The sequence below is a fragment of the Podarcis tiliguerta genome (assembly GCF_965153285.1).
Source record: "Podarcis tiliguerta genome assembly, chromosome: Z".
Classification (NCBI taxonomy): Eukaryota; Metazoa; Chordata; class Lepidosauria; order Squamata; family Lacertidae; genus Podarcis; species Podarcis tiliguerta.
In genome coordinates, this window is record NC_139553.1 from 1,485,859 (window position 1) to 1,513,468 (window position 27,610).

General features: G+C 47.9%; 1 protein-coding gene across 9 annotated transcripts in view; it reads left to right on the forward strand.

Annotated features, from left to right (window-relative positions):
- DENND1A (DENN domain containing 1A) overlaps positions 1-27,369 on the forward strand; it is a 264,250-nt gene extending 236,881 nt beyond the window's left edge. For 3 of the 9 annotated variants that reach the window (XM_083422935.1, XM_083422934.1, XM_083422942.1), the window contains 5 exons: positions 3,285-3,341; positions 11,850-11,938; positions 20,744-20,872; positions 23,594-23,849; positions 24,190-27,369. In XM_083422935.1, coding sequence (XP_083279061.1) covers positions 3,285-3,341; positions 11,850-11,938; positions 20,744-20,872; positions 23,594-23,849; positions 24,190-25,479 — 1,821 coding nt within the window. In that variant the 3' untranslated portion in view covers positions 25,480-27,369. The remainder of the gene's footprint in view (positions 1-3,284; positions 3,342-11,849; positions 11,939-20,743; positions 20,873-23,593; positions 23,850-24,189) is intronic. The other 6 variants (XM_083422939.1, XM_083422938.1, XM_083422937.1 and 3 more) reach the window with 3 other exon arrangements.
- The last annotated feature ends 241 nt before the right edge of the window (positions 27,370-27,610 follow it).

Sequence of the window (27,610 nt, forward strand, 5' to 3'; positions counted from 1 at the left end):
TGGCTTTGAACTGTGCAGCTGGGACCTTGCACACGTGTGCTTTTATCACTACCTGACGGATGACAACTTTTGGTGATACTTGTATTACCTAAAATAGGATGCTTTTCCTCTCATCTTTTCACCACTTTTAAATTTCAAATAGGAAGGAGCATGAGGTTATTCAAAAAAGGATGTTTCCATTTGAGAGAAGTGAAGAAGTAAGAATTCTGTGGACAGCTGAAAACTTGATTGATATGTGCTGCCTTCCATTGTTTTTCAATATTTGCTTTTGAGAACGTAAAAAGAGCCCTGCTGGGTCTTAATAATAATAATAATAATAATAATAATAATAATAATAATTTCCGCAGCCACTCTGGGCGGCTTCCAACAGAAGGTTAAAAATACATTAAAACATCAGTTATTAAAAACTTCCCTAAACAGGGATGCCTTCAGATGTCTTCTAAAAGTCAGATAGTTGTTTATTTCCTTGACATCTGATGGGAGGGTGTTCCACAGGGCGGGCGCCACTACTGAGAAGGCCCTCTGCCTGGTTCCCTGTAGTTAGGTGAAAGGCCTAACTGGTTCAACATCCTGTGTCCCATATTGTCACGCAGATGCCTCCCACTGCCCACCCCCGTCCCCCAGAAACAGTACTTCTGTCTTGTTGGGATTCAACCTCAATCTGTTAACCACCATCCACCCAAGTGCTGAGAGAGAGGGGGGAAACCTCTGCTTTCTGTTTTCTCCACAGTTTATACGTTATTTTATGGAACCCTGTTAGTCACTGTTATTCTGCACTGGGAAGCCCCAGCCATTGTCCTCAAAGTTGCCATTGATGGGCGGACGGAAGCCCTCCGCTGGTAATAATAATAATAATAATATTTTTTATTTATACCCTGCCCTCCCCAACCAAGGCCAGGCTCAGGGCGGCTAACAACCAATAATAAAAATAAGTTGAATGTCTACAACTTAAAAACAAGACTAAAATACAACATTAAAACGTTAAAACAATTAAAATGCAGCCTCTTCACAGGAGGAGAAAGGAAAAAGAAAGAGGGAGAGGGAATTAAATTGACTCCAAGCCAAAGGCCATGCGGAACAACTCTGTCTTACAGGCCCTGCGGAAAGAAATCAGATCTCGCAGGGCCCTGGTCTCATGAGACAGAGCGTTCCACCAGGCCGGGGCCAGTGTTGAAAAGGCCCTGGCTCTGGCTGAGGCTAATCTGACTTCCTTAGATTTATTCACTGGTAGCAGTGAATAAAGCAGGAGCCGCCTGGAGAAGACCCCCCCCCCCCCGCCCATCACTTCAGGAGGTCTCAGAGCACTCTGCTGTGTTTCTTGTCTATTGTGCATGTTACAAATATGATAGCATACGGTGGCAGGGGGTTGTCCTTTGCTGATACAGGGTAGTGATGAGGAACATGTGGCTCTCCAGATGTTTCTGGACTCCAGCTCCTGTTGAGGACGCTGTCTGGGGCTGATGAGAGTTGGAGTCCCAGCGTTCTCTCTGGGACCACAGGCGAGCTCTTCCTTTTACAAGAAAGGAGGGTAGGAAGCCAACATCCTATCTGGGGCTTTTCGAGATTAAAGGCAGTGTCTTCAGACCCTGGGGAAGTGGTGTGAAATCCACACCATCACCATCTCTGGGCTCAGGCCAAGGCTCCTGCCCAATGCCCTCGCAGCGGGCGCATGCAGAGTGCATCGCGGCAGCCGTCCGGAGAGCCGGGAAGCATTCCGCCCCACCTCCCTTCCGGAGACCCCACTGCCTGTTCCTTTGACAACAGGCCTGTGACAGTAATTTAGCTGCCTTCAGCAGCACCAGCGTGGACATCCACAGCCTCATCTATGTAGCACAGGTAATTAGGCTGATGTTCCACCACAGCTTCCACTTCTGACCTTTTGGAAACAATGTGTTTTGCTGCATCAACAAATTAACTGCAAATCGGATGCTGGTTTTAGTAAATATAATTTTCACGTCCTTTGAATATGTGTTTGCAGTATGACGGGGGGGGGGGGGCTCCTGAACTTGAAAAGAGAAAGCACTGTGGGAGTGGGTGGGTGGGTGGGTGTCGGACTCGCTCGCTCACCTTCCTTCTGCTCCCCCTTGTTACTTGCCTTGCCAGAGAAACCTTCCTTCTGCTCCCCCTTGTTACTTGCCTTCCTCACAGGCCACCTCCTTTCCACCAGTGGCCGTGACTTCCACCAGTGGCATTTCAAATGCGGGGAGAATGAGATGCGTCCCCTGTGGCCAGCCCTACATGTAGGCAGGAGGGGGGAACATTCCACGCAGTTGCACTGCGCAAATGGGAGTTTGGTGCTGAGTATCACAGCCCAAGCCCAGAGGATCTCTGGTCTTCTTTCATAATTTAAAAAAGCAAGCTTCTAGCCCTTAACTTTTCATAGAGGCTGGAGAGAGTCAGGGCACTGCAGGATTCCCCAGGGGCTGACATGTGCAGCTCTTTGCGTTTCCTCATGACAAGGGGGGGGGGAGAGAAAATCTTACCAGTTTTCCTTGGAGTACAGCATTTTTGGTTTTGCTAACCGTTCTGCAGACCCCTGCATGGAGCAGAGCACAGGGGTGCAGTGAAGGTTTTAGTCTTTCTGCTCCTTTATAGAGCTGGCTTCCCCAACCTGGTGCCCTCCACCTGTTTGGGACTGAAATTGGGGCTGATGGAAGTTGTAGCTAAACAAAGCTGGACGGCTGGGCAAGATGCAGCCAGATTCTCCACATTTCAAGGGTTGCAAAAGCACCACACTTCTAAATGACGTTTGCAGTGGCTGCAGTGCTGTATTTTGGCCCGTGTATGTGTTAAAAGATATAATATAATGCATGGTTTTCCCAGAATGTAAGAGCAGCTCTGCTGGGTCAGACCGAAAGTCAGTCCGGTCTAGTGCCCTGCTTCTTACAGTGTCCAACTGGATGCCTCCTCTGAGAAACAAGCAAGGCAGAAAGGGAACAGCCCTCCCCTGATGCCTCTCTCCTCACCCCTCCAAACAACTGGTATTCAGGTAGACTGCCTCTGAGCAAGGATGCTCCATTGAGGAGTCGCATCCAGTATCCATTGATAGACCACTACCACTGCCTCCGTGACTTTGTCTGATCCCCCCCAAAGGGCTCCTGAAATGGACTAGAGATGGTTCCCCACCCCATTTACCTGCCCTGTAGTGGTGTTAGACCTGTCAGCTGCAAAAAGCTTGGGGGTGCATCTCAAGGAGGCCTTAAGGCACTGCGTATTTAGCATGCAGCAATGTCCAGTGTGCATTGTATTTGCTGATGACTGAAGTTTCCACTTTGATGCCACAGCTAAGCGCCCGACCAGCAAGACCACCTCCTCCCAAGATCCACCGCTCCTCCAGGCCCGTGAGTAGCCGGCCGTTCTTCCTCTTTGCTGCCACCTTTAACCCTGCGCTCTCCATCGTCTTACTAAATCCTGCTTGGTGGGCCTTGCCAAGCCCAAAAGGGAACCGCTGCCCTTTCGTTGGTAGACTTAAGTCTAAAGGTCTTCCTTTTGCTCTGCTTGTCTTCAGCAGGGTCTCTGTTGCTCTGGTGACACCTTTCTCTCGCTTTCAGTTCCTCTAGGCTCCGCATGCAGTTTTAGCTAGTGAGCTTTTGAAGACTTGCATCGGCCTCTAAATTTGGACCCTAGGTTTGCAAACATCCTCAGCACTCTGGATCTGTGCCCTCAATGTGTTCTGGAAGAAAACAAAAGCAGTCACAGAATCACAGAAATGCTAAATGAAGATCAGGTTAATTTTTCCTTTCAGTAATCTGCATATAACTGGAAACAGGTAGCTTTTCAAGCAGAGGACCTTGCAGTGTACTGTCATTCGGCACAGGATCTACATTAAGGAAATGCTGGCCCCGTCTTAGCAGCACTTCATTCTCCTTCATATGTCCTCATTGCCAGATTCCTGCGAAGATGTGGCATTGATTCTAGGACTCTTCCTCCTTGCCCAAAGAAGGAGGTTGGTGCCTTGTGTGGAAGAGTGGTTAGCATGTTGGACTTGGGTTTGGTGAGACCACATCCCTGGTCAGCAGTGAAGTTTAGTAAGCTAAAAAGGATCCTGTGTTGGGCAGGATCTGCCCCCCAGGCCCCCTGGCCCTGACAAACGCCATTCCAGCAGATGACGCCATTGCTCCTGCTGTGAAAAACACACCTTGACTGCCCACCCCAACATCCCTGCACCACAGCTGGTGTCATTCAGGCTGCTCTCCTTGCAGTTTTTGGATTTTTGACCTGGCAACCCTCATTCTACCAGGGAACCCTGTTTTCTTTAATCCGATTTCTTCCATGAAAGTGAGATCAAAGAAACCAAGGGCAAGTTTCCAAACTGTCTTGCTAAAACTGAATAAGGGAATTTTGCTGCTGTTGCTGCTTCAGATTCCTGCTCCTGCTGGTTGGCAGCCAGGTCGGGTGTGCCATTTGCTCTAAACTCCCAGTGCATGTTTTCTGAGTTTAGTTCCGGCCGTGCATGTCTTTGCAGTGGGTGTTCAGCTCGGCTCGTCATTGTTATGGATTTATGCATTGATAATTTCCCTTCCTACATGTGTCAAAGGTGGTGCTGATTGCTTCTGCCTCTGTTATTCAGAGCCCTTGATGCTGGAGACCCTTGAGGTTTTGTTGAGATTCATTACCTAGGAAATAAACTTTCTCTGTGTGTTTTATCACCCTATAGCTAAAAGCTTTGGGTCATGTCCCCCTTGTTCTCCTCCCAGCAGGCCCTTGCAGCAGGAGTTTACACAGACAAAATACTGCTGAGCAACCTTGCTCCAAGCTGGCTGGTCTTGACATCAAAGCCCATTTTGCCAAGGGTGTTTGATCTCTCAGCTGCAATGCCTTAGTTGTCCTCTGAGATATTGTCACCCATCTGTGTGCCAAACATGGTGGATTAGAGGGTTGGGAATTAACCGCAGAAGGTGCCATAATAGCTGGTTGTTCCTAGATGGGAAGCTTTAGCTCAGGGCATGTCGGAAGGGACATCCCTGCACAGCATTCCAATTTCTCACAACCTGGGAGACTTTGGTTACACAGAACCAACTTGGAGGGAAACTGTTGATGCTCCCAAGTGATTCTTCGGAGATTCACAGATGGTTTCATGCGGTCAGAGTCTCTCAGATCATGTTGCTACTCGCAGGACTCCTCTCTGCAAAAACCAAGTCATTTAGAAAGTAGTCCCAGGATCTCAGGCCCAAGCTCACAGTGGCATCTGCTTTGAAAACAGTCTGCAAAGTCTCTCCATTTCTGTGCATGTGTTTTAAAAAGTCACCTTCTCCCCGGTGAAGATCATTTGCTAGAAATGTGTCAGGGATCCCTCCCTTTGAATAAATCATATGTTTCTATACCAGGCTTGCCAGCCTGTGGTCTTCCAGATATTGTCTTCCAACAATACCCATTATCCCTGACTGCTGACCATGGCTGGGGCTGATGAGAATTGGAGTCCAATACCATTTGGAGGGCCACACGTTCCACACTGTTGGTTTTAGGCTTTCAAGCTCAATGCCAGCACTGTGAATTGGACTGGTAGGAAAGCTTCGTTCTGCACCAGCTGAAGTTTTCAAACGCATAGAGCACGTTGCAGTAATCTAATTGAGCTGTGGCCAGATCCCATTTGCAGCACTATGGGGGTTTGTGTGCTGCTTCTCATCCATCCTGCAACTCTCCTGTCCAGATTCTTTGTTGCTTGGAGCGCTTCATGGCAGCTGGGTTCAGGAAGTGACGTCTGCACAGAGTCCATGTGGGGCAGCCTTTACTAGCCTGGTGCTCGCCAGCTGCATCATGGCGTCTGTGACTGGGGCAGATAGGAGTTATTAGTCCAAAACATCATGAGGGCAGCCGCTTTTGCTGCCTCAGGATACCTTAACCTTCTGTTTCTAAGGGCTGACCAACAAACCACACCTTCCTTTTCTTTCTAGAATAAAAACCTGGTTCCAGAACCCTGATCCATTTTACGCCTCCAGTACTCTTTCCCTAAGACCCTCGTGTGTGTGTGTGTGTGTGTGTGTGTGTGAAAGAGAGAGAGAGAGAGAGAGAGAGAGAGAGAGAGAGAGAGAGAGAGAGAGTTTCTCAAGGAAGACAGATTCCTCATGTGTCATAAAGGTCAGCTGATGTCCCCAGGTAGGCAGAAATTCCTGTAAACTGCCCATTCAGCCCTCACATGATTGGCCTTTGCCCTCCACATTGTTGCACAGGCGCATGGCACTTTTGCACTCAGTGCGCATTTAACCCTGTTCTTTGGTAGCGTCTGAAATCCTGCTGTGATTTGGCCCTTCTCCCAACCCCTCTCCCCCATAATAGTCCTCTCAGGATCCAACACAATCCTCTTTAGCATCCCTCCCCTGGCGCTGTGGAGCTGCCTTTGCTGGCAAGAACGGGCTGCTGCGTTCCCCACCCCGAGAGGGCTGCCCCTAAGGTGAAAGTGTTCGCCGCACAGTGACAAGCCAGCTTTAGGCTTAATTAAACAGTTTTCCCTCTCCCTCTTTCTCCCCCCCCCCCTTGCTCCTTCTTTCTCTCTCTCTTGCCTTTCCTTCTCTCTGTGTTTTATCATCCCTAATGAAGCAGTCTCCTCCATCGATCCTGCTGATTGCCAAGCCATTCCTTTTGTTTGCTGGCGCTGAGCCATGCAGCCGCGCTCTGACAGCTCAGCTCCTCTAATTAGCTCTGTTGTTCTTTTCCCCCATGTTTCTCCGCCTTGCAAGTTCACTCGAAGTTGCCGCAAACTTAATCCTTCTATTCCTGCCATGAATTCGCCGCCTTAAGCCGTCTTGATTGCAGAGCGAGAATCAGCCTTGTGTGCAGGCCAGTCTCCGAGGCCTCTAGCATCTGGTCCTCCCTCCTTCCCATGGGGCAGTGGCATTCAGGACCTCTCTGGGGTCCTCCCTGCTCCCCCAGTGCTGCTGCCCTCATGCCATTGCTTTGATAGCAAATTTCAAATGCAAAATGCTGAATCCATGCTGAGCTGCATGCTGGCAGGGCCATTCCCTGCTGTGCAAACCAGGGCTTCAGGGAGGGCAGGTCAGCCACAACCCCTTTGGTCAGAAGCATCTGGCATTGAGTCCCTCGCCATAGCAGAGAGAGAGAGAGAGAGAACCACTTTTTGTCTTTCATAAGCCAGCACTTTGCTTGTCCCCCAAAGCCTATTCCATTGTGGACTTCTCTGGAAGGGGTTACACTCCCTAGGAGAAAACAGGTCCGCAGTTTGGGGTTCTCCCGGATCCATCTTTGTCGCAGGAGGCTCAAGTAGCCCAGCTGGCAAAAGGCACTTCTAACCACTTAAAATGCCTTTTGCCAGCTAGAGCTGGTATGCCAACTGCAGCTATTCTTGGGCTGGGATGGCCTGCTCTCACATTGATTCATGCATTGGTGACCTCAGGGCTTGAGGGTTGCAACGCCCTCTCTGTGGGGCTAACCTTGGGCTTGGTCTACAGCTAGATTATTGATGGGGACAGACTATCCCCAGCACATAACGGGGCTGCTCAAAAGCATGCACTGGTTGCCCGTGCACTGCCAGACCTGCTTCAGGGTTCTTGTATCAGTTTACAAGACCCTTAACAGATATGGGACGGGTTTCTCAGGAGCCACCTGGTCCTTTATGTCCCTGCCCAGTCACCAAGGTATTTGGGGAAATCACTGTTCTGTTGTGCCCTGTGGCTCAGATTCTCCATATCCACCAGGAGCCGAGCATTCTGCTACATGGAACGCCCTTTCAGTTGAGGTCAGGCAGGCACCCTCCCTGCTGAACTTCCCAATTAATTTTTATAAATCCAGCAGGCATTTTTAATGAATTCTGATTTTATAATTTTAATTTATTTTTCATTTTCACTTTATTGAGTTTTTTGTACACTGCCTAGAGACATTTGTGATTAAGTGATATATAAATTGTCAAAGATAAATAAATAAATAACAGTATTTATCCTGCAGACAAAAACCCTGGAAAGCACAAAAATGCTGTTTCTTTTACAAAAAGCCTTGTGGTTGTGTTCTCATTTTGTATTTTTATGTTGTGAACCACCCTGTGATCTTCAGATGAAGACTGGTATACAATTCGTTAAAAACAGAAGAAGAAAATATATTTTGGGGACAATATTTTTGGATGGCATGGAAACCTGGGCTGTGATAGAGTAAGATCACATGGAGATCACATATAGTGAGGAAAGGTTTATATGCCATCCGGGAGAAATATAAATTAATATTAGAACCAAGAATTCCATGGTGGTTATCGCCAACTGAAGCAACAACCATCCACAAGAAAAATATGGCTGATAATTGGCCAACCTATAAAGATCTAGTAATTGAATTAAATAATTTCTCTATAAATTCAAAGATTATGAAGAGCTAAAGAAAATAAGTATAACATGACTAGAACATCACTAGTTTAACACTGTTTTATAAAAAGAGATAAAAAGCTGAATGGCTTTGAGAATAAAACCTCTATTTTAGAGAAAGATTTGCTGCAAAATAATAAGAAAATCCTATCCAAAATGCACAGGTTGCTTTTGAATTGGGATTTAAAGCATAAAGAGATAAAAGATGTAATGAATAAGTGGGAACAGGATGTAGGACCCTCAATAGAGCTAGAGATGTGGAAGAAGGTATGGAAGAAAAACCAAAAATTTACAGCATGCTACCAAATATGCGAAAATTGGATGAAAATGCAGTATAGGTGGTATTTTACTCCTGTCAAATTATATAAAAATAATGAAAACCACAACAATAGGTGTTGGAAATGCAAATTGCAACTGGGAACCTTTTTTCATATGTGGTGGTTGTGCCCAGAAATAAAAAAATTCTGGGACACGATCTACGATGAAATGAAAAACTATTAAAAATTACATTTCATAAAAAGCCATTCCTTCTTGGGATAATAAATAGAAGAATGCCAAAAGAAAAAATAAGACCATTTTTCTATGCAATAACGGCAGCTACGGTATTAATAGCCAAAAATTGGAAGGGTAATTATATACCAACTAAAGAAGAATGGCTACAAAAGTTAAGTGAGTACTTGGAACTTGCTAAGCTAACCGAAGCCTTAAGGAATAAGTTTTAAAAAACTATCCAGAAGGAATGGAAATGCCTAAATACTTATTTATCGAATCAAGGTTCAACAACCAGGATTTGGCTGTCTTTAGAATAAACCAGTAAGTGAGAATATGACTCCTCATACCAAGATGAGGAATATAATGAAATACAGAGAAACTGTCTTAGCCACAGGAAATCAGCTGCTGAGTGACTGACAGAAGTCAAAACCAAAACCAAAAAATAAGCAGATGGAACCCATCCCAGAAACCCAGCACCTCAGCAGAGAAATGGCTCCCTGCGGTGTCTTTCTTAGTTATTTACTTTACTGTTTATATTCTTTGAATTTGTTCCATTTTCGTTGCTTATTTATTTTTGTACCTGTTTTGTTTTTGTCTGTATGCATGTAGGGTGGGTGTGTGCGTGTGGGTGTGTGTTTTTTTCTTTCCTTTTTCTTTTCTTTCTTTGTCTTTATTTGCATAATAAATCAATAAAAAAGAAGAAGAAAAGATTGACTTAGGCCAGTTTTGGCCATGGGAAGCCCTTTCTTTTAAGGTACATTCATAAGAAAGCCTTCCTGTGACGTTAAAAACTTAGGCGGAAAAATCATTAAGAAACAATGAAGCATTGATAGAATTAAACCTATATAAATATATAAAATATGTTTAAAACGTACAAATGGTTAAAATAAAAACAGCCTGGCACCAGCCCTTTCATTAAAAACAGTCAGTTCCCCAAAGGCTGTTGGCCCAAAAACATCTCTTCACCTGCCAGTCGAAGGACAACATCCAAGTACATTTCTGAGCGCAATTGAATGTTGCTGCTGACCTTTAAAGCCCTAAACGGCCTCAGTCCAGTATACCTGAAGAAGTGTCTCCACCCCCATCGTTCTGCCCGGACACTGAGGTCCAGCTCCGAGGGCCTTCTGGCAGTTCCCTCCCTGCAAGAAGCCAAGTTACAGGGAACCAGGCAGAGGACCTTCTCGGTGGTGGCACCCGCCCTGTGGAACGGCCTCCCATCAGATGTCAAGGAAATAAACAACTTTTAGAAGACATCTGAAGGCAGCCCTGTTTAGGGAAGTTTTTAATGTATGGTGCTTTATTATGTTATCGTTTATGCTGGAAGCCTCCCAAAGTGGCTGGGCCACCCTGTCAGATGGGCGGCATATAAATAATAAATTACCGTATTTTTCGCTCTATAAGACGCACCAGACCATAAGACACACCTAGTTTTTGGAGGAGGAAAACAAGAAAAAAAATATTCTGAATCTCAGAAGCCAGAACAGCAAGAGGGATCGCTGCGCAGTGAAAGCAGCAATCCCTCTTGCTGTTCTGGCTTCTGGGATAGCTGCGCAGCCTGCATTCGCTCCATAAGACGCACACACATTTACTTTTTAGGAGGGAAAAAGTGAGCCTTATAGAGCAAAAAATACGGTAAATCATTGTTAGGGCTAGCTGCTTAAAGTGAGGTTAAGTAGGCTGGGGGCTTCCCTTGGAGACTCTTGGAAATGGCCAAGACCCACATTTGTAGCCAGTGATGCGCAGAGTACAGTTCTGCTCCCTGTTTGCTTGAGGGCCTGTCTTGTGCAAGCTGTATGCATGATGAGACCTCTGCCCATTGAAGGCTCATTCCTAGCCTCTCTGTTTGTGAGGTACTAAGTGAAGTGAGTATGTTGCAGTGTTGATGTTGCTTTTGACAACCTGCCTGGGAGATAAGTTTCAAATTCGTCAGTTCACTGGCAGCAAACCTATGGCTGCCAGTGGCTGGGAATCGCAAGTGTGGAGAGTGCTCTCGTTGCCATGTCTTGCTTGTGGACTTCCCACTGGGCATGGGGTTGGCCCCTGGGAGACCAGGAGGCTGGACCAGATGGGCCTCATCCAGAAGGCTCTTCCTAGGTTCTCCCTTTCTTGTTATGCTCTCAGCTTAACTACAGGAGAGTGTGGTGCTTTCCTGAAATCTGTGCTCCTGGCAACACACTCCATTAAAACCACTGAAAGACACCCAAAGCACCTCATCCATTAATAGGACAGTCTGTGCTCTCTACTCAGTGCAGTTTTTCAACCTGTGAGGCACCTCCCTCAGAAGCCATTATTGTGTGGATGCTCAATTTTTTATTTTATTTTATGGTAAAACTAAGGCTGTGGTTCTAAGCTGGTTTACACGATTGTAAGTAAACAATACTAGAATCAGGGTTATTCCATATAAAAGGGCTTACAATTGGAGTGTGGATTTATTGCAGACAGATGTACACCCTGAAGACTGTTCGGTGCCGGACTCTGGAGCACCCGGTTACTGTGCACCAGGCTGGATAAGTCCCTGGATGGTGAAGAGTGTTGCCCTTACCCCCATTCTTGCACAGGCCTCGCACCCAGCCCATTCCAAAGGGGGCTCCTAGAAATAGATTCTGGCATTTAGGAATTTGAAGTGCATGTTTCCAACTCTGACTTACACGTGGGTCCTGAAGTTTCATGGGAGTTCATGACCCAAATTTCACAAAGCCACCTGCTGCTTTTTCTCTCCCAGCCTCATGCCCACAGCAGACCAAGTGCCCCTTCCTTGACCGGTGTCTTCCTCCAGGACACAGGTGTGCTGGCTACTTGTGTCCCTCAAAAAATTAAAAACTCCCTTGTTTGGTTATTCTGTCTGTCCACCCACCATCTTCTGATCTTCCAGGGTTGGACATCTTGCTGATGAAATTGTACGCAGGGCATTTAGCAAAGGGTGTCGTTGTCATTTACAGGCATGTTGAAATGGGATCCATGTTGAAAAGGAAGGTATTGATTTTTGTAGGGTCCGTATGAATTTGTGTAGCTTGTTAGAACTGCTGAAAATGTCTCCACTCTCCTGTCACATAGGTTCGTCCCCCCAGACCCCAGGTGGCCAGGAGGCCCAAAAGCAACGTTGTCACTGATGGCCAGAGGACTTCCGTATCCAGCCCAGACCAGTGAGTAGCTGTGCTCTGCATTCCTCTTGTCTGAAGTGTAGGGGGGAGCGGTTGTCGTGGGGGGGGTATATTCCTCCTATCCTTCCATTTCTGCCACTAGTGCAATAAAGTTGAGAACATTCTGCAAATGTCAGCCTACCGCCAAAGCCTCTGAAGTTCTAAGAAATATGCTTGATTTCTGCGAAGAGGCAAGCAGCTTAACTTTGCTGAGGGTCTTTGGGCCCAGGATGGGTGGGGGGAGGAGGAGGTATTCTCGATTGTTCAGTGGAAAACAGTCACCTGCCTTTGAACCTGGGCAGGAGTCTCCCGTCAGTGGAACGTGACCGCCCTCTTGTGGAAGAGGGCCAAGGACCCACAGCCATTAAGCAGGGCTGGATTTGTTCAAGGTATGAAACGTGAACAGCTTCACAAAGCAGCTTTGCTTGGGAATCTTTGTTAAAAGTGTGTTTTGCAAATCATGGAGCAAAACCCAGTGATCCCCGTGGCTTCTCTTCACTGCCATCGCCATGTACAATCAGAAGCCAAAGGAGGAGCTAATTGTGTTTTAGAAACAGTTAAGGAAATTGGTCTGCTTTCCACCAAGGAAAGGCAGCATTTCCTAGAGATGAACCATTTAAATATAACAAAATTTGAATGCGCTGTATTCTTTTTCTTATGTGCTCTTTGTATCTGATTACTTCTTTTTCCCTTTTGGGTTATGCGAAAGCATCAGAGAGAATTAAGACTTTTAGATAAATACAGGCACAAGGAAGACTGTTTTGTTTGACCTCCCCGTCCACCATCACTTGTCGGAAAATGGGCTCCAGAGAAGAGTCTGTTTATCCTGATTGAACATCCTGAGGCCAAATCCTATGGCTCTCAGATATTTAATGTCATCCGATTGCCTGTTGCTACTACAGGTGAAACTCGAAAAATTAGAATATCGTGGAAAAGTTCATTTATTTCAGTAATTCAACTTCAAAGGTGAAACTGACATATGATATCGACTCATGACATGCAAAGCGAGATCTCCTTCTCAGAGGTCCAATCCTGCTCAATTTGCAACCCTTGTTTTGCTGATTTCCTTGAATATTCTAATTTTCTGAGTGTTAATTTGGGGTTTTCATCAGCTGTACGCCAGGATCATCGCAATGATAACAAATCAAGGCTTGACATATCTTGCTTTGCATGTCATGAGTCGATCTCATATAATAGTTTCACCTTTCAAGTTGGATTACGGAAATAAATGAACTTTTCCACGATATTCTAATTTTTCGAGTTTCACCTGTAGAACAAATCAAGGCTTGACATATCTCACTTTGCATATCATGAGTCTATCATATATTAGTTTCACCTTTGAAATTAGTGAAAGAAAGGAACTTTTCCACGATATTCTAATTTTTTGAGTAAATTTATTTAGCGTCTGATTCTCAAGAGAGTCCTGAGAAATGGGTGGATAAATTATCACGGGGAGTTTGTGGCAATGTTAATGGGCTGTGCCCAAACTGAAGGTGTAAATGTTTCAGCGCCAAGGCCCAAGCAGTTCCCAAAATCTCACTGTTGTAAATCACCCTGTCTACCCCTTTGCTGCCTGTAAATCTAGTGGAAGCGACATGTAAGTGTGCTTGCAAGTTCCTTGCCTCAAGTGCTACGGGGGCTTCCTGGGGGCTCTCCTCACTACTGCTGCTGCTTCTCCACCACCTCCGCCTGTGAAAGCAGAAGGCTGCCACCAGCCACTTGGTGTTAAAACAAACAAGGCAGCCCTGAGGGAGTCGTGTGGCAAACAAAGTGCCCTCCCCACGGCCCCCTTCCTGGTGACGGAGGCCTTCTCAGGAGGGCCATCAGGAGAAAACGCTGCCCTCCCCCAGGGGGGACCAGGGGGGGATCATCTCCCTTAAGGTCTATTTTCCTTATTATTATTTTTTGTAATATCTAGTCTTGCCTCTTAAAAACCACTCAGGGCAGTTCATTAAAGCAAAAACAACACACAGCCAACAAAATTAGTACATACATAAAGTAATTCTTAAAAGCATTCAAAAGTCCCAGGAGCACCAACATTAGAGGCCTATTCCCTAATTGGGGGCAGATCATGGCCAGGTTTTAGATGTGTTTGTAAGTTGCAGCTCGTGAATCCCTATTTCTCTCCCTTTCTCCTCTCTTTCCCCAACTTTTTCTTCAAAGGGGAGGTGGGAAGGACTAGCCCTGATGGAAACTGTTTTCCCCATTCTCCTCTACTGAGTCATGGGGCACACACTTGCATTCCTCCTGGTGGCAAAGGGCAGATTCCTTCATTGTGCCTCCTGAAGTCCCTTCACAGCCCTTCTCCCCAGGCAGCTCTTGTGCCCAACGGTTCAGAACTGGCAAAGCACCACAGAGGTCAGGTCAGCACTGCTGGTCACCCCAGCTAGTTTAGCTTCCCTTTAAACACTGGAAGAGTCTTCAGTGCCCAGGAAGACCTTCCTCTTCTTGCTGATTCTTTGGTGGACACTGGCAGAAGGTGGCAGAAAAGGTTCCTCCAAACCGTGGTGCTTAACTGTGCTTTGGCTGTTGTGTGCTTTTGCCAGAGGGCAATGGCTGGGGCGCCCAGCCACCCAGAAAGCAGCAGGAGCTCAGCATTGCTCACACCACAGGTTATTAGTAGCGTAACTGGCAGGGGCTCCGTGTGGGCCATGGCTGCTTGAGCTCCCACAGACCTTCACATTCTCAGATTGTATCAAATATGTGCCCCAAATTCCAGATCCAGGGCCACACTTGGTAACTTCTGCTGCTGCTTTTCAGGCAAAGGCCAAGAGACCCATTTATTCATTCATGTTGAAAGCATCTTACAGCAAAGCAAACAAACAATACCAAAACCGTTTTATATTAACATAGCAAAACAATACAACAGCAAATATACTATCAAAAAACAAGGTTACATAAACAACACCCAGCATCCAGTACACACACATTTCTTTTCTGAGGGGGTGCTGAGGGATCCCCGAGGGGAAGGGGCTGGGTTGCTTCCTGGAGACGGCTTTGCCAGGGGACACCTCTTCATCTACAGCAGTTTTCCCCTGCCCCCCCCCAAAGGCTGCCCTTCCAGCTGCTGCTCCCATTTGTTTCTGCCCCTTCCCAGTTTTCTGTCATGCATTATGTGCTTACAATTTTGTAAGAGACTCTTTTGCATAGCAAGCAAATAATAAATTGAATTAATAATATTTCTGAGTCCCAAAGGACTTTTCAGTACAATTAGCCGTGTTGGGGATAGGAAAGAATGTTATGCTGGGGCCACGATAAGCTCTTCTTTTGCACAAGTGGCGTGAGGTTATCTTAAGGGAAAGGGTTCTCTGTCATGTTTCCTCGGGATGAGTTTTGCATGACTTGAACCTCCCCCTTGCCTATTTGAGGATCAGTGTTCTCCACCCCCAGAGAGATTAGCTACTGATTTCTGAAGGGCAGAGTGCTTTCCCCCCTAGCATGTGGTTTTGTTCACTTGCTTGAGCCATCTGCTTAGGAGCCACCTCATGTTCTCTGCACCTGTTCTCTCACCTTGGCCAGAACTGTCTGCCTGTTGGGCTCCAGCGGTGCCTCCTTCTCCTGGTGGCCAGCCAAGGGACGCCTGTCCCTGAGCAGAACTCCTGCTGGCTGTAGCCTGGACTTTCCCAGCCTGCGCTGGTCCTTCCCTGGGGCCTCCCTCCCAGCATGTCCCCTTGGGGGAGTACATGTCCTGCAGCGCGAGTGCAGAGAAGAAAGCCAGCAGCTTTCCTGGGACCCCCTGGCACCCCCACCCTCGGGTTGTGCAGCTTAGGGAAGGGCTGTGCTTGGCACCTCAGCCTGCTTTCTACCACCCTTCCTCCAAGACCTGGCGCTGCTGTGGCTCCCGCACTGCTAGGATGCTGCCAAGCCCGCCAAGGAGTGCCGGCCACCCCAAGCGGTAGCTTGCTGAACTGAGAGTGCCTATGCGGCAATCGACAAGCGAACTCCATGAGGAGCAGCCACCCCAGGGGGGGGCATGAGCAAAGTGCACCTTTTGCCCGCTGGGCAGCACCCACAGTGAGGTTGGGGAGCACAATCCTTGGCTGGCCCTGGGTGCTGTCAGCACATGCCACCCCACTGTTCTCCTTCACCAGCACCCATGCTCTTAGGAATCAGACCTCTGTGTCCAAACAGACCTTTGCCCTGGCTTGTGTCAGACTAGGGTGCTCTTTGAAACAAGAGGCTTTTGAAACAGAACTGACCAAGGCCTTCCAGGTCCTGCCTTTTGTCCCAAGCCTGCAATGCTCCGCACTCCGAATGAACCCTGTCTCCTTCCCCATCTCAACCTGGCGACAGGGTTCCTGCCATGTGATGCCCGTCCCCACGGCTCAGCCACTTCCCCCCTCAATTCCCCCCCCCTTCTTTTGTTTCCTTTCCTTTATCTGTCTTAAGTACGTTTAGGTGTCAATTAAATTTGAAATATCTACATTTGTCAGCACTTGGTTTTTGGCCAACGTGATGTGCTGCTGATTTGTCCAGGCATCCTGACACATTGGTGGGGGGGAGGGAAAGCCCCCGAAATGCAGATTGTCCTCATTAAAACCGAAGCAGCAACTCTCCTAATGGTAGGCAGCGCCGTGGAGCGCGTCTCCGGCTTTATTGCGCCGTGATCCTGACATGATATTTAAAAAGGAACAGCCACGGCTGTCAGCACTGTCATATGCTGGCGCTAACCGGAGACATGTTAAACTAAACATTAGAAGGAGATCAGCAAGCCATCTGCATGGGAACTTGGTGAAAAGATTAGGGAGGCAGCAGCCCCAGCAGTCATGTAGAGAGCTGAGGGCTGGCGCTGTGACGGACAGGTCCCTTACCTCCCCCCACCCCTGCAAAGTCCCCACTGCCGCTCGCTCGCCTCAGAGCCGGCTTGCTGCGACCGCCTTTCCAGAGACAGCTCTTTGTGTGTGAAATGCGAGCGAGTGGTAGGTGGCAGTCGGCAGGAGAAAGAAGCCGAATTGGGTTAATGAGGGAAGAGGCTCACGCCGGATTCAGCTGCCGCAAGCTAATGAAAAATTTACACTTGGACATTTTCAAGCACTCGTCCCTTCCCCTCTTCAACCAAAACCCCGTCCTGGTGCTGAAATTTAAAGCAGGTTGCTGATGGCATCCACTTTGTCATAAGAGGCAGCCTTTCAGCAGTGCTGGCTGTTTCTTGGGTAGTCAAACTATTTTGGTGGGATGGCTTTCTGGCGATCTGTTCATGTCTTTGACAATTTTTTTGGGTCATGCGAAATATATTCTCCCTCCATCTGACTCCTCCCCAGCCTTCAAGCATCATGTAAGCTTCGTCATGAGTGGGCTCACCAGGAAGGGGGGGGGGTATATAGTTTGTCCCTCCACGGTTCTTTGGGTATGGCTGAGCCAAAATATATCCTGAAAAGCACAACCTTGTGATTTCACTGTTTCTTCATACTGCCTTCAGAACTAGTAGAGGGAGGAATTAAGTCCAGGCATGCCTAGCTATACGTGCTGAATTAAGAGAAAGGAAAGGTGGGGAGGTTTTCCTGGGTGGTGAGTGTGGTCCAGCACCTCTCCATTCAGAAATTCAGGGCTTCTCCAGGTCTTGCAGTTTCAGCCCCTGGTTACCTGATGACTAGAAAGAAGATATCCTTCTTGAATGATGTTCTAGTCCAGTCCTAAGGGAGAATTCACCCAAGAGCTAAAAACAACATTCATAAATAATTTAAAACAACTAACGCTAGAACTCAGGGACTTCTGATGAAGCTGAATGTTGGAAGATTCAGGGCAGAGAAAAAAGTATTTCTTTATGCGGCACATAGTTGAAACTACGGGAGGCAGTGACAGCCCCCAATTTGGATGACTTTTAAAGATTAGACAGATTTTATGGAGAGGGCTACCAATGGCTGCTCCATGGACAGAGGCAGCGATGCTTCTGAATGCCAGCAGCTGGAAACCACAGGAGGTGAGAGGATTGCTCTTGCGCTCAGTAATGCTTGCTGGTTTCCCACTAAGGTGTCTTGGCCACTTTGAGAACAGGATACTGGACCAGATGGGCCCTTGGCCTGATCCAGCCTCAGGGCTCTTATGTCAGCTTACAGTCAGAAAAAGAAGTTCACTCATTAGTGGACCTTTCTGGTGTTGTTGTGTTAGACCTCAATGTGTTGCGGTCTTGCCTTAGTCTTGTACTCTGCAAAAGCGGCACCCAAGTAGTGATTTGCAGGCAGTGCAGCTGCTTTGCATGCAGAAGGTCTCAGGTTCCAGGTCTGGCTGGGAGAGACTCCTTTCTGAAATGCCAGAGAGCCATTTCCAGTCAGTGTGGGCAGAACTGAGCTACGTGTCCTCAGTGTTCCATCGTCTGAATAAGCCAAGAGACAACGCCTTACAGGCCTTATGCAGTTCACTTGGAAGGGATTGCAAAATGCATAATCTTTGCAAGGCAAATATTGTCTGTCCCCAGTCCCTGGGCTGCAAATTTCACAATACTGTTTTTCAACAGATTTCTCTAAATTTTCCACTGCAGGGTGGGGCATGTACAACTGCAATGCATATGAATCTAAAGTACAGTGGTACCTCGGTTTATGAACTTAATCCATTCCAGAAGTCCGTTCTTAAACCAAAACCATTCTTAAACCGAGGCGCGCTTTCCCTAATGAGGCCTCCCGTCGCCAGTGCCCTTCCACCATTTGGATTCCGTTCTTAGAACGAGGTAAAGTTCACAAACTGGGACACTATTTCCTGTTTTGTGGAGTTCGTAAACCGAATCGTTCTTAAACTGGACTTTTCTTAAACTGAGGTACCACTGTAGGTGGATTAATAAAAAACGGAATTAAAAAATGTTGGTTGTTCATGGCCTTTTAGTGCAAAAAGTTGCACTGGCTGATTTACAAATTGCTGCAAAAACCTTCATGCTTAGCAGATTCCACTTCTTCTGGGAACTTCTCCTGCACAGGCTCCTTTGACATGAGCAGCAGTGCATGCTTGGCACATCCAGCCCCCTTTCAGATAAAACACCTTGTGGAGCACATTCTGAGCTGCTGCCTGCCCTGTTGAGATCCACTGAAGTGAGATTGTTCTCTGTGACTGCAGAATCCGGCCCTGGACCTCAGAAATGGCATATGCTTTACAAATCCTTGTGTATGAGAACACCCCAACCGTTATGTTTTCTCTGGAAACATCCAGACGTGTGGGTTGTAAAACTTGTCTGTGTGTAGGCAGAGCACAGAGCATCCACTGACAAGGCAGATGTATTTTTTATAATAATAAATATTTTAGTGGTGCGTCACAGCTGAAAAGACAACTCAACTTGTTTTTGAGGAGAAAACTTTGAGCTACCATCTCCAGCAGACTGACATGGATGCTATTTGTGGGACCAGTTTGCACCTGTAAAACCACCTGCTTCTTTTCTGTTTTTCCTCTCGGGATCATGTAGAGCAGCATTGTCCAGCGCATCAATCGCAATTGACTGGTAGATCGTGGGATTGGTTCTCGCCGATCTCCCCTTCTCTCTCTCTCTCTCTCTCTCTCTCTCAGCCCTGTGTGCTGGCTCCTCAGAGAAAGGGCTGGTTTACGTTTACTCAAAAGGAAGGGTGGATCCAGGAGAAAGGGCTTCTACAGGTTTCATCCTGTTCTTAAGGTGGTGCTTGAAGGCTGTCAACTCTGCAGTTGAGTTTACCCAATTTCTGTTTCTATGGGGGAAACCGCTGTGGTTGACATGTGCCCCTGACTCATTTGAAAAAGAGTCCTGTGTTTATGAGTTTATGGCATGAGTTTTTGTGAACAACAGTCCGTGCATAATGTTCTGATTATGTAGGACCCTGCCCTCAATTATTTTCTTATCTTATTACAAGTATACAAAGCGTGTGTTTTTTAAAATATATTGACTTATGTTGAACTTTTCAGGTTTTATGGACTATCATTTGTTATTATTTTTATCATAAGCTCAGAATGACAATGGGAGAGTGTGGTAGATCACTGCCAGTTTTTGATACTGGATGGTAGATCTCAGCCTCCTTGAAGTGGGACTTGCCTGGTGTAGAGAAATGCCACTCTGAGCCAGGCTGTACACAAACCTGCAGCCACCTCCATTGTTGCAGTAGGTGTAAATGGTGCCACCACAGTGGCGGAAACAGGTTCTGCCTTTCTCCACATTCAGCTTTCTGTATAGAGAGTACTTGAGAAGAGAATACCAGCTTATTTTTTGAACTGGGACATGTGCCTGCTTTTCTCAGCCCTCTTTGGCTGATCCCACCCTCTCAAGCAGGCACCTCTTCTGGATGGCATTGCTTGAAGGAGAGGTGATCACCTGACTGAGGGGAATGTGGCGGAGATGACTTAAGTTTCTGACAGGACCTGCATGCCAGAGATTATCACGGGCTCCAGTATTTTTCCATTTTGCCATCGGGGAACTTTTCCTGCTGTGATCTTGTCAGACAAAGTCTTTCCATTTATGCTGCTGGAAGCCTGTCTTTTGTGTTTTCGTAAGGTTGATTTTGACCTGGGGTACAGCATTCTATGGTGGGGGCTGAGGTGGAGTATGGGATAGTAGCCAGAATATAGAAGGGCTCCTTGAGTTTCTTTGCCCTCCACCTCTTACCTGAAGTCAGCTCCCTAGGAGGTTATAAAAAGACAATCTTTGCATAAACTTTCCTCCCTATAAGCTGTGTCCTTCCTGAATGCAGCTACCCAGTTCAGAAACATAGAAACTTTTGACATTTTTGTGTGTGTTAAGATTTTCTTTCCTTCTGCAGGTTCAATTCAGTAACTCTTTCTTTCTTCCTTCCTTCCTTCCTTCCTTCCTTCCTTCCTTCCTTCCTTCCTTCCTTTTCTCTCTTTCTCCCTCATCTCCTTCAGCCTGGTAAAGCCTACACGCCACTATACGGTCTTTCTCTCAGAGGACTCTTCCGGCGATGAGTTTCCGCAGGAAGATGACCCCGGCTCTGCCTTCTCTGACAGCTTCCTCTTCTCTGCTCCCTTTGAATGGTCTATACCTTGACTCTTTGCTGCACTAGCCAGAGCTGCTCCCCTTCCATGCTTGGGGCACCCCACTCATGTATTAGTCTTTCCCTCGCTTGGGTGTTTCTGTGGCACGTGTCATGCATGTGTGTGTGTGTGCATATGAGCATGTCTCCTGCACAGCTCTTGTCATGGGCTTCCAGGCTTTGCTCTTCTCCCAGCACCGAATGTTTCTGCATGTTTCTGTGCTGAGTCGTGCTTCTTAATGCACCTTCCGGGCTTCCAGGTAGTCATTGCCCCCTCATCACCATGTTTTCTTGGTTTAGGGTTATTAGATGTGTGTATCACTTCCCTATTAAAGAGTCTCAACACAATTTACAAGGAAGGAAACATCAAATAGTGAAATTACAAAAAAACAACCCACAACTTTAACAATATACTATATTAGTCTGCCCAAAACAGTTAGGAAAATGAAAGCATTTTTGCTTGGCACCAAAACACTGTCAAGGGAAGCTTTCCATGAACGGGGAGTGGCTACAGAGAAGGTCTGTTCTCTCATTGCCACCCTGTGGACTGACCTCCCTTAGGAATAGCATGCAGGGAAGGGCTTTAGGTGGTCCAGGCAAGTTCATATGGGGGAAAGTGGTCCTTTATCTATATTAGCTCCCGGCTGCATAAGGCTTTCAGGGTAAAAACCAGCCCCTTGATTTGGGCTCAAAAAATAATGGGCAGCTAGTGCAGTCTAGCCAGTACTGGTGCTATATTTTCACACCTTCCTTCTTGTTCTGCAGAACCATCTGGCGTCTTCCTTCTGTACTCACTGTCATTTCCAAACCATCTTCAAAGGCACCTCCATGTGTCACACATGGCAGTGCTATAGTCTAGAGGTTACCAGAGCACAGGCAACTGGCTTGCCATGTCCAGAGAGGGTTGTAGCTGGTCTGCCAACCTAAGCTGGCAGAAGGTACTCAGGGCCACGATTTGTACCTCTAATGAGAAGGTTGGATCCAAGAGTGACACCCGCCCCCACCCTGTCCCCCATCCCTGCACTGATGACAACACTTTCCCAAAATGACCCCACTCAGCTGGAGGGATGAGATCAAACTCTCTGGAATCCCAGATTGAAGCTCCATGGGGTCAAGCAGCTTCCCCAAATAACCACCTTCTGGAGTTGAGCACCCACGTCAAAATGGAACCAGTGCAAAGCAGTGCCCCCTGCTGCCAGCTCTGGGAGTCTCCCCAGAACAATACCATCGTCAGTGGTACAGAAAGCAGCCAAGAGGTCAAGGAGAATCAACAGGGGCACACTCCATCTTCTCCCAACATAGGTTGACGTTCTGCACTTGGGTACCTTGTAGGTGACACTTTTCATCTCCATACAAGTGTGTGTGTGTGTGTGTGTGTGAGAGAGAGAGAGAGAGAGAGAGAGAGAATATGCCTGTTGCAGAAAATTCTGCTGGCTCAAGCTTCCGGTTCCCCCACAGGCAACTCTATGTTGCGCCCGGCGGTAATGAGGCATCCACCGCATCTGAGCAAACTGCGTTTCCTTCTCTAATGGGGGATGGAACGAGCCACCCTTTGCTAATGAGTTTGCAGGGTGCAGTTTATCAAGGCGCCAGAGAGAGAGACGAGGGCTCCCTTGCTTTGCTGCTGTTTCCTGGTGCCTCTCCAATGTTTTCCTCAATCTGAAGCCTTGTTTAAAGGGCACGGTGAGACTGGCTGCCAGTCAAATGCCAATCACCATAAAAATGCATGTCAGTTTATGGTGTTAATTGGATGCGCATTGCGCTGCCTCTCCCTCGCGTGTGGAGCCGACATGCAAATCGCAGGGTGTTCAAGGCCCATTTGCCAAGGTACACGGGGACCAATGCTGGTTGGTGCTCAATGAGCCCATAATAGATTCTCTCTCGCCCATAATGGACCATGGTATCTCTTGATAAGGTGACACCGGTTTAATCATTGATGCTTACCTCAGCAAAGGCACCAGGAATGCCTTGCACTGAGTCAGCCAGAGCGAAGGGAGCTGAGCTGTGTCTCTGGAACAGCAGAGCAGGGACCCTGCCTGGGAGGGATGTGTGATGTGCAGTCAGCTTCATGTGTAAGTGTGCTGGGACTGCGTTCCCCATCTCACAGGCTTTGTATCTGGTTCCAAAGGCCCCCTCGGGATAATGGGGTCTGATGTTCCCTGAGTTCCCCCCATGGGGGGCCAGTACAGATTCACTTCCTCCCTCAATGCATTCAAAGTGCCAACCACATGAATGCCAGCCTTCCTCTTCCCCCACCAAACTGCCCTGGCTCCTTGACCTTTTCCAGTCTCCACTGGTTTCATTGTGGTAAGTGCATGTCTTAGTCTGTAAAGGAGTTTGTCAGCTACAGTTACTACCTTATCGCTCTTACGAGGCACGTAAAACATCAAAATCTGCTCCCATTTTAAAAGCCTGGATGTATTACACAGAAGTTAATGTGGCATCAGCGTTCAACCATTGCTGACTGGCATAAGTCTTAATCTTTGCTCTCTCTTTTTTTCCAAACACAGTTTTGGAACTTGTGAGAGGGTCCGGGCTAGCCTTGTTTTCAGGTCTCCTTGTATTTGAAAGCAAGAGCCTCATCTCCGACCCGGGAGATGTTTTAGACGTGTGGACCTACCAAAGTGACTTGAATTCCTGCTGGCTTTTTCTTACTATGAAGTGGGTTGGTGAATTCTTTAGCCGTAGTGCACTAAGCTGATGAAATTTTCCTTCCCTCCAGGCCTCAGCCTTACCGTGCCCTGAAGGAGTCCAAGAGCGCAGAGAGCGAAGAGAGTGTCAACCCTGAGAGGCCTCCAGATGCGGGAAGTGCTGCCCCACCCACACCAGACAGCCCTGTGGAAATCAGCCTTCTGGGAGGCATATTCTCGGGGCTGGAGATAGAGCCTCCATCCCAGCTGCTCAGCCAAGCCAAGAGCTTAGAAGACCTGAGGATTCCCAAGGATGAAGGGGACCAGCAGGGGACCTTTGACTACCAGGTATGTTGCTTGCTTCTTCTGGGGGAGCAGAAAAGCACAATGTGTGGGGCTGTGGAGAAAGGGGGGAAAGGGCATGGACGCAGAGATTGGAAGGGGGCCTTACCACATAAGTCAGGTGGCCTGGAGGAAGAGGAGCGGGGGAGGAAAGGTGGGGTGACTCACATGGGAGGAGAAAGTGATGCTTCCAGAAAGGCTTTCCCTCAGTGGATTGGAGGAGGGGAAGGATGAGAGATATCCAGGTAGAGGGAGCATCAGCAGGAGGTTCTGTGGGAAAGGAGGGACGTGGTGGAGAGCTCTTCTGATTCTATGATTCTATGACCTCCTCTGTGCTTCCTGGCAGCGAATGGATCCTGGCTTTTCCGAAAAGAGCTGGATTTCTCCAGGGATGAAGTTTTCTCACCCCTACAAGCAGCTGTGGGGCCTGGGCCAGGATGACATGGCCATTCCCACAAAGTATTCCCAAAGCTCTCCGGAGAGGCCCTTGGCTCCTCTTGAGAACATGTCTTCCGCCCCATGGAGGCCGCGGAGCAGAGACTCCATCCTGGATCTCCCTGAGAAGGATGTTGGGACCTCGGCTGGCACTCAAGGCAACATCACAATCCCACGGCCGCAGGGCAGGAAGACACCAGAGCTGGGCATCGTTCCGCTGCCACCTGCACCCAGACTTGCCAAGCAACAGGCACCGCTTGAAACCGCAACCTGCCTTGCAGGACCCAGTGACCTGGCTTCAGAGCTCATGCTGGACACTTTTGCACCCAGAAACATCTCTCTGGACCCTGAATTCAGGCAGCCTGCTGGTTTTGCCACTCAGCAGCACCAGCTCTTGCCCAGCAGTGGCCATGGAACACAGATGCTTCAGCCGGTCAAGGTCTGTGTGGAGGACATGAGCAGCAACAATGACTCTTTCCTTGCCTTCCTAGATCCATTGAAAGGAGGGAGTTGTCAAGAGATTAGCTTCCAGCCCAGCGCCAGAAGCCTGCTAGGGTCATCATCTCCCAATCTCACAACTGGTTTCCCTACAACAGCAGGTGACCTCATGCCACCCGTGCCGGCTACACTTGGTCAGCCACTGGGATACCCTCCCTCTGCAGCACCATTTGGGCAGGCATCTCTCAACCCGTTTGTGCAGGCCACGCCAGCACCTGTGCCGTTGTCCCTGGTCAGGCCCCCTGGCAGCCCTTTTGCTCCTTCCCTAGGCCATGCTTACAGCTCCAGCATTATCACATCACACTCCACCTTCTATCAGCCCCAGAGGCCTCCTCCAAACCCTCTGACGCTGTCCATGCCTAACCTTTTTGCCCAGTCTCCAGCAGCCCCAATGCAAAGCCAGCTCCCTTCCCAAAGCAATACCCTGCAGCCAGCAAAGCTTTGTGGCTCTTCTAAAATTCGAACATTGCCCCTGACCCATTCTGCCTCGAAACTAGAGACCAAGACGAGGCCGGCTGCAAGGCCCATTGACCTCCCGCTCGTTCCCCACAAGGCCAAAGCTGTAGAGTCAGTGTTACTCCCTAACAAACCTCAGGCTACTAAAGACCCCTTTGAAGACTTGCTGAATAAGACAAAGCAAGAAGTTTCCGTCACCCCAGGTAAAGTGGAACAGATGAGAAGGCAGTGGGAAACATTTGAGTGAATCTCCCTGTGGGAGGGGGGCTTCATTCCCTGTAAGTTGTGTGTTGAGCCAGTATAAAAGCACCGAATTCCATTGGAGCAAAAGGGTTAGTCAGCCTGGAGCTACTGCCTGCGCTCCAACTCCTGTTAGTAGGATGTCCTGGCTAAACACTGTTAGGATCCCCCTGAAACCTTCACTGGCTCCCTTCCCATGGATCACCGTCATCCTTTAAGCCTTCAGAGTAGCTGAAGAAAACACGGGGGTGGGGTAGATAAGTCATATTCCCAAGCTTCCAAATTTCGTCAAAGCATCTTCTGAACTGGAGAGTGTTCAGTTGTCAAGAGGTATTTTCTTGCAGCCACAGCCCTCTCTCTTCCTGCACCCACTAGGGTCCACTTCCTCACCAATGTGATCAGTATTGAATTTAGGAGTCACAGGCCGCGAATCATGTTTTGCTTCCAGTTGTAAATGCAGGTATAAACACGGGATGAATTTGCCACTGGACTTTCGAACCGGGACTCTTTGTTAATAGCTTCTTCCTCATTCCAGTGCACTTTTGATTTAGTGGACATGTGGCTCTTTGAACTCCCTGCACTGTCCCCCCACCCCACAACCTCTGCACACACAGCGGGGGACCCATTCGCAAAGGGGTCCCTGCTCCCCTCCCAGTTTCTCTGTCGATGTTGGAGGGCGCCACACTGCTGGGTTGCTAGGAGGGCAAGCACCTTTTCAGGCTCATCAGAGAATTGGAATCACCAGCAGTGGACCTGTTTAGAGCAAGACACACAATGCCCCTATCATGGTTCCCCAAAATCTTATATAACTGTGTGTGAATATTATATAATATTATATAATATTATATAGATCTATAGATATATATATATGTTACTAGGTGGCAGTACTTGGAGTAGATGTAATCGTACCTTATCTTATTACCAAAAAGGGAGACGGCAAAGGTGTAAAGAGTTCTTGTTTGTGGTGAGCAGCAGCAAAGCACCCCAAAGTAAAACTGCAGAGCACAGGGGGACCAGTGTGGGCTTTTCACAGCACGCTTTAAATCTGAGTGTAAACTGAGTGTAAAAGTGGCTTTTTCCAACCTGGTTCTTCCCAGGTGTTTTGGGCTGCAAATCGTTTCAACCCCAAACCAGCACAGTTGTGTGATGCTGCCCAAAAGCCACCTGGCGGGCGCCAGGAACGGCAAGGCTGCTTAGGAGCATGAAGAAGGCAGCCTGGTTCCTCCTCCCTTGTCATCCCTTGCTAGGGAGCCACGTTGCTGTGTCCAGCTTCCTTTTTGAGCAAAGAACACACAGCCAACGCCAGTTTGATCACCTCCGGAACGCTGCAGACCAGCTACAAAGCCCACTGCTGTGTTTGCCCTGGGCCTTTTGCAGCCCTGGAAACGTCAGCAGCTAATAGAGCAGTCTGTTTCATTTGGTCACTTAAGTTTTTGAGTTTTAAAAAACTTGGCTGAATTAGATTTACCACCACCCCATAAAAAACCACACCTTTGGGACCGTGATTAATTTGCCACCGAATCTGTATACCCCAGAAGTCACCTGCACACACAGGGAGAGCCCGTCTCTGCCCCTTTCCTCTCCAGTGTATGCTGCTGCTGCTGCTGTCACCACCTTCGTTTCTGTGACCTCCTTGCAGTTTCCTTGCTGCTGCTGAAGTGTTACTGAGGTTTCTTTCTCCATGCTTGAGCCTGTACAGTATTTTGATTCCTTCAGATGCTGACTGTCAGGGGATACCTCTTGGCACTGTGTTCATGTCATCACACTTCTGTCAAGTACTGTTGCTTTTACTAGGCATTCTGTCTGGTTTGTATTATTTCTTTTTTGCTGGTGTGGGTGGGTGGGGAAAGATGTTTTGATATTGCCTAGTTCTGAATAGTAAAATATTTAAAGCGCACTAAGCAGGAGAGTGCTGGTCTGCTTCATACAGGCTTGGGGGGGGGTGTGCTGGGGGAAGTCAGGGGGCAGGGCTGCCCTCCTGTTCCAGCTTGCAGGTGCCCAGAGCTATTGCTGAGTGACCACTGTTAGGATGCTGGCCTTTTGATCTGGCTCAACAAAGTAGCATGTGGTATTCATGCGAGACCTGATCAGCCAAGAGTATCAGTAGCTTGCAGGGATTAGGGCTGTCAGCTGCTCAC